This window comes from Anneissia japonica, unplaced genomic scaffold (genome assembly GCF_011630105.1).
Source record: "Anneissia japonica isolate Jap-2015-1 unplaced genomic scaffold, ASM1163010v1 scaffold288018_len440701_cov179, whole genome shotgun sequence".
In the NCBI taxonomy this organism is placed as follows: Eukaryota; Metazoa; Echinodermata; class Crinoidea; order Comatulida; family Comatulidae; genus Anneissia; species Anneissia japonica.
Window position 1 is genome coordinate 23544 of NW_022690319.1, and position 5776 is coordinate 29319.

General features: G+C 34.2%; 1 protein-coding gene across 1 annotated transcript in view; it reads left to right on the plus strand.

Annotated features, from left to right (window-relative positions):
• The window catches only part of LOC117099899 (CDP-diacylglycerol--inositol 3-phosphatidyltransferase-like), a 10686-nt gene extending 6581 nt beyond the window's left edge, over nucleotides 1–4105 (plus strand). Inside the window, exons 4-6 of the mRNA XM_033239421.1 lie at nucleotides 1495–1567; nucleotides 2584–2662; nucleotides 3371–4105. Of these exons, the coding sequence (XP_033095312.1) occupies nucleotides 1495–1567; nucleotides 2584–2662; nucleotides 3371–3525 (307 nt within the window). The 3' untranslated portion in view covers nucleotides 3526–4105. The remainder of the gene's footprint in view (nucleotides 1–1494; nucleotides 1568–2583; nucleotides 2663–3370) is intronic.
• Nucleotides 4106–5776: the final 1671 nt, after the last annotated feature.

Genomic DNA, 5776 nt, shown 5'->3' on the forward strand with positions numbered 1-5776 from the left:
CCAGGTACCCATACTCCTGGGTGGAGAGAAGAAATGCAGAGAGTGTCTTGATCAAGGACACAAGCGAAATGCACAGCGAGGGATTGAAACCCCGACCTCGAGGTTGGGAAACCAAACCGATCCGAATAAACAGCAAATAAGGGGGAATAGTTTCAATTCATGTACGACCATGCCTGATATTCAGATATAAACTTAAAATAATCAGATGTGAACTTGATACATACAGGATAATGGATGCTGCAAAAATGAAATAATTTACGAACAATCTTGTACAATGTCTGAGAATTGTGTCAGATAATAATTGCAAATTAAATAACTAAATAAATACAATATAAACAAATATAATAGGCCTATTTATTAAAATGAAATTATTTAACTTTTTGTATAACAAATATAATTTATTAATTTAACAGTACACTGTAATAACTGTCTCTTATACACATCTAGATGTGTATAAGAGACAGTATATATGTTATGCCACAAATAAGACGCTCACGAATATAGATTTATTATATGTTTATCAGAATGCTAATGAATGCCAAGTCTTTCACATTGAGTATATGTTAATATGTTTATCATGAATTTAATGTAATGGATGTTAATTTCTATCTGAGTTATTAGTATGCATATTTCTTATTGGAAAGAAAGGATAAAACCATTTATATGTTAAACATGAGTATTTTATCTGCATGCATTAGTCCGATGTTATTGTTATTTGTGCGGTAACGTCTAATTTGAATTTGTAGGTTTCTAGTGTTGAGTGGAACTAAACGTTCTACCGTTCAATTCATGTTGATACTGGTACCAAGTGGAATTGAAGATTGAACCTGTACTTGGGAACTGTGACGTATAAAAACGTTCTAGTACGATCCAGAGTCGTAGAGGTGCTTGTTCGTGTTTGTACACCCTTTTTGTTTGTATTGCTCTTTGCTATTTGTTACTGTAACTTGTTTGTTATTGTTGTTGCATATATTATTCTTTAATTGTTTTTCTTCTTTCTCTTCTCTTTTCTTTTCTTTTCTTTTCTATTTTTTTTCCCATTTAGGAGTGTTATTTGTTTGCGTCTCATTTGCAAACATCCATCCTTAGCCACGCTCTAAATCAAATGTTTAGTTCTTGGTATTTGGTTGTTTTAGACATATTACCCCATTTCCCCACATTTCCCTTAATATTGTGGATTTTGTGGCCGGCTGCTAATAAATTTTAACCCGCTTCTTGATTAGTGAGTGAACAGCTATGTCTGGTATTGGATTTCAAAATCATATTTAAAAAAAAAAAAGAAAAAAGAAAGAAAGATTTTTTTTTTCTAAATGAAATTAAACAACTAAATACGTTTTTTCCAAATCTATTTTATATATAAACTTATAAAAAACAAATTAAATCGATATAATGTTTTTACTATGTCCTGCTATAAGTTCTATTACTAAATTAATGTAGGGAGAAAGATGAATGTATTAATAATAATAACTCATATGTATACATACTTTTTTTAAGTGCTCATGGTTCATGTGGCTCTATGAATGTGAAGACTTCGACCACGGCTCTCCTGAAGTTTTACTACGATAAGGTAATGTATTTGAAGAAGAAAGCTAACGATTGCACGACAACTGTACGTTAGGACGTAAAACGTATTGACTTCACTAAAAGTCATCTGCGCATGCGAAAACGTTAAGTTCCCCTCGTCGCGTTATATCCAATTTGGTGAAATCTACGTATACCATAGAGATATAATAAGTATGTTGTTTAATAGCTCTATGACGTATGCAGAGACCGTAGGACGCCCGGTCACGCATGAGTGATTCGGTTCTAGCGTCCACTTATTGTACTATCTTAAGCCCCGTCCAGACTATCAAATTTTATTTGACAAAAACATGTGACATGCCACGGTCATCATGGTGACATCACACCATGACCATAAATAGGCACATCATGGTCATATACAGCAGTTTTGTTTTGTTTTTTTGTCAAAGAAAATGTTATACTGTAATTCGGACAGAGCTTAACTCATGGTACTGGTACGGGCATTTAAAATGCGCCTCTTCCTTGCGGTTATAAAGCGCAGTTCCTTTCCCTAGTCATTGGGTCCACATGCTAATTGTTGCTGCTGCAGCGGCAGCAGGCAACCCCACCAGGTACCCATACTCCTGGGTGGAGAGAAGAAATGCAGAGAGAGTGTCTTGATCAAGGACACAAGCGAAATGCACAGCGAGGGATTGAAACCCCGACCTCGAGGTTGGGAAACCAAACCGATCCGAATAAACAGCAAATAAGGGGGAATAGTTTCAATTCATGTACGACCATGCCTGATATTCAGATATAAACTTAAAATAATCAGATGTGAACTTGATACATACAGGATAATGGATGCTGCAAAAAATGAAATAATTTACGAACAATCTTGTACAATGTCTGAGAATTGTGTCAGATAATAATTGCAAATTAAATAACTAAATAAATACAATATAAACAAATATAATAGGCCTATTTATTAAAATGAAATTATTTAACTTTTTGTATAACAAATATAATTTATTAATTTAACAGTACACTGTAATAATAACTAGATATACTTTTTTCTTTTAGATCATGGATTATTCATGGTTTGGATATAATGCCTTCCTTGCGCTTGTGAATATTTCCAGTTACAATATGGGGCCGATAGGTAAGAATGAGGCGGCACAATCAGTAAAGACTAATATGAAATTTTAAAAACTGTTGCATGCCTATTAGAGTCATGATGTACCTATATATGGTCATGATGTGGTTTCATCATGACCATATTTAGGCAGTGGCGTAACGAAGGGGCGGAGGCCCATGTGAAAGGTAAAAGTAAAGGTAGGAGAATAACCCATAAGTTGCAGCGTCATTGTGCTGAATAGACCTTTCCGGAGTGTCAATCAAACTTAACAACTGACTAATCAGAACAGCGCTAGGAATACGCGCGCGTCTTACAAACACACGTGTTGTCCCACAAACGCACGTGTTCGTGTATGTTTTAACACTGTCGTCTTGTGAGACCTTAGCAACAATATCCAAGGGGCGGAGCTTAGCGGAAAGGTCCATTACGTATGGGCGTGGTCCGTGACTACCTAGCAGCCGTAATTAAAGAGGCGCTTCATGGTAGATGCATGTTCACATCATTCCACAACGACAGGGGCTGAAATAAGTTCCCTTTGAACTGTTCTCAATTTTCTGTTCCAATTTTACAAATTTTTATCAATTTTCTGTTGTTGACCACGTGTCTGTTCCAACAAACATTGATATTAAAACTAGTTTAATAGTTCCCTTTTCTTTTTGCTATGATGTCGTAACATTCGATTTTTAAAAATTACATGTTTTCAGTAATTGAAATTATTTTTTTCGTCCACAGTGCCACTGTTTTCGATCCATCTGGTCCCTCTCTTATTGTTCATATTGTTTTTTTCTGTTTTAACGCGGTTTCTATTCAATTTGATCAGGATATACGAGTCACTGAAATTGTATGAAGGCATCGAGACAAGGAGACAGCTAGAGAAGTTCACATAAATTTTCTAGAGTGTCAATCAAACTTAACCAATCAGAACAGTGCCAGGAATACGCGGGTGTCCAACAAACACACGTGTTTTGTAGGACCTTAGCAACAATATCCATGGGGCGGGGCTTAGCGGCGGAAAAGTCCATATTTTCTGCTGAAGTGAGATATTATCTTCAAGGGTTTATGGACTTTTTTAGAGTGTCAATCAAACTGACTAGGCCTAACCAGAACGTGTTATTCGATAGACGGGACCAGAAATAATCGTATGTTACATGAAGAACACAAATTTATAACCACACGGCTCTCGTATTATTAGTGGACGTTAGCAACAAAATCCACGGGCTAATTGGAACGGTCTATTTTGTAGGACTTGCTATTTATTTGCTTTTATAGGCACGTCTTTGGGCCAAGGATTGCCAAGAGCGAATACAGTAGAACCCCTATTAAGGACTAAATAAAGGCCCCATAATAGGGATGTTCTCTGAATAGGGGTTGTCCCTAGATTTACAACTACAAGATATAGTTATCGCTCGTTTCATGGCTGAAAAAGTGTCCCAAAGAGGGTTCTATTGTATATTACAAGGGGAAAATACATTAGATGTGTATAAGAGACAGGTTTGTTATTGTTGTTGCATATATTATTCTTTAATTGTTTTTCTTCTTTCTCTTCTCTTTTCTTTTCTTTTCTTTTCTATTTTTTTTTTCCCATTTAGGAGTGTTATTTGTTTGCGTCTCATTTGCAAACATCCATCCTTAGCCACGCTCTAAATCAAATGTTTAGTTCTTGGTATTTGGTTGTTTTAGACATATTACCCCATTTCCCCACATTTCCCTTAATATTGTGAAGAAAGAAAGAAAAAGAAAAAATTGATCGCCCAAAACGCCTCATGGGTTATTTTCTGGCGTCTAGAACAAAATAATTGGGTAGTATTATCTCGATCCCTCCCCTGATTTATATATATGTATCAAGGTATATCTTGATAAAGACACCTAAGGATAGGTCGAAATATTGGTTTTCTCCAATGAAGTGTTTCTAAAGTCTATACATGGTATTCGTTTCCTACATTCTTTTATTATATACTGTACTGTTTCTGTTTAAGTCCTGTGTGATGCAGTTAACAAATCAAAACTAACACAGATCATACCACTTATTTTTATATTTTGTGATATCTCTTAAAATATTTAAATCGTTGGAACCAGTAAACTTAAATTTTCTAGAACTTAAATCGCTTAGTAATTGAAGACATATGATTGGTTTGATGTCTTCCAACACACCTTTTAATACTGTTGAAATATGAATATATATATATATATATATATATATTTTTTTTTTTTTTTCAAAAACCGAATGGAATGAACTCTCAATTTTTATAATAAAATATAAATAAAAATGTTCTTATAAATTAACACAAATAACAAAATTCTTTTCTTATTTTTATAATAATATTTAGATGAGACTAACCTTTATTTACTAAAACATTAAGGAACGGTTTTGACCATTTGAAACTATTTGAGGCAACGTCTCTTAAGCTATCAAGTTCAACTGTGTCGCCGCGATCAGACACACCATTAATTGTTGTTTTGAAAAGGTTTATTTTGGTGCCTACCACGATGTCCAGCGAACAAATTAGAGCAGTTAAAAGCAAAATTCGACGCACAAAGTGGTGGAGAGTTTTTATTGAGCCTGATATGCCCCAACATATTCCATCTGTGTTTGTCAACAAGATTCAGTAGTGAAAGGTTCAGTGTTGTTTGTTACTCGGTACAATCTTTCGTTTAATTTAATATTTTACATAACTGATTTTGATTACAAACATTAACTACTGAATATGAATACTGTAGTAGTTAATTACTATAATTGACTGGAAATTAATCAGCAATAAGACAATCACAAAACATGCACAACTGGTCTTATACCATATTTTATAAATTCAAAACATAGGGATAAAATTGAGAGCACTACATAGTAAATATGAATATTCAGTAGTTAATTACGACACCAATTTACAGTGGAGATTAATCAGCAATAAGATAATCACAATAACATGCACAACTGATCTCAATTTCATTATACATTTTAACAAATTAGGGATAAATAGAAGGCGCTAAATAGTAAGTATGAATTAGTAGTTTTTCTTTTTTTTAAATTTTATTTCATTTATTTAGGCACGAGCGCCAAGGATATGCCAATCGGTGAACTGTCCTACGTGGAATATCCATTTAACAACAGGAGACTGAATGGACCAATACACCGGAGAAACT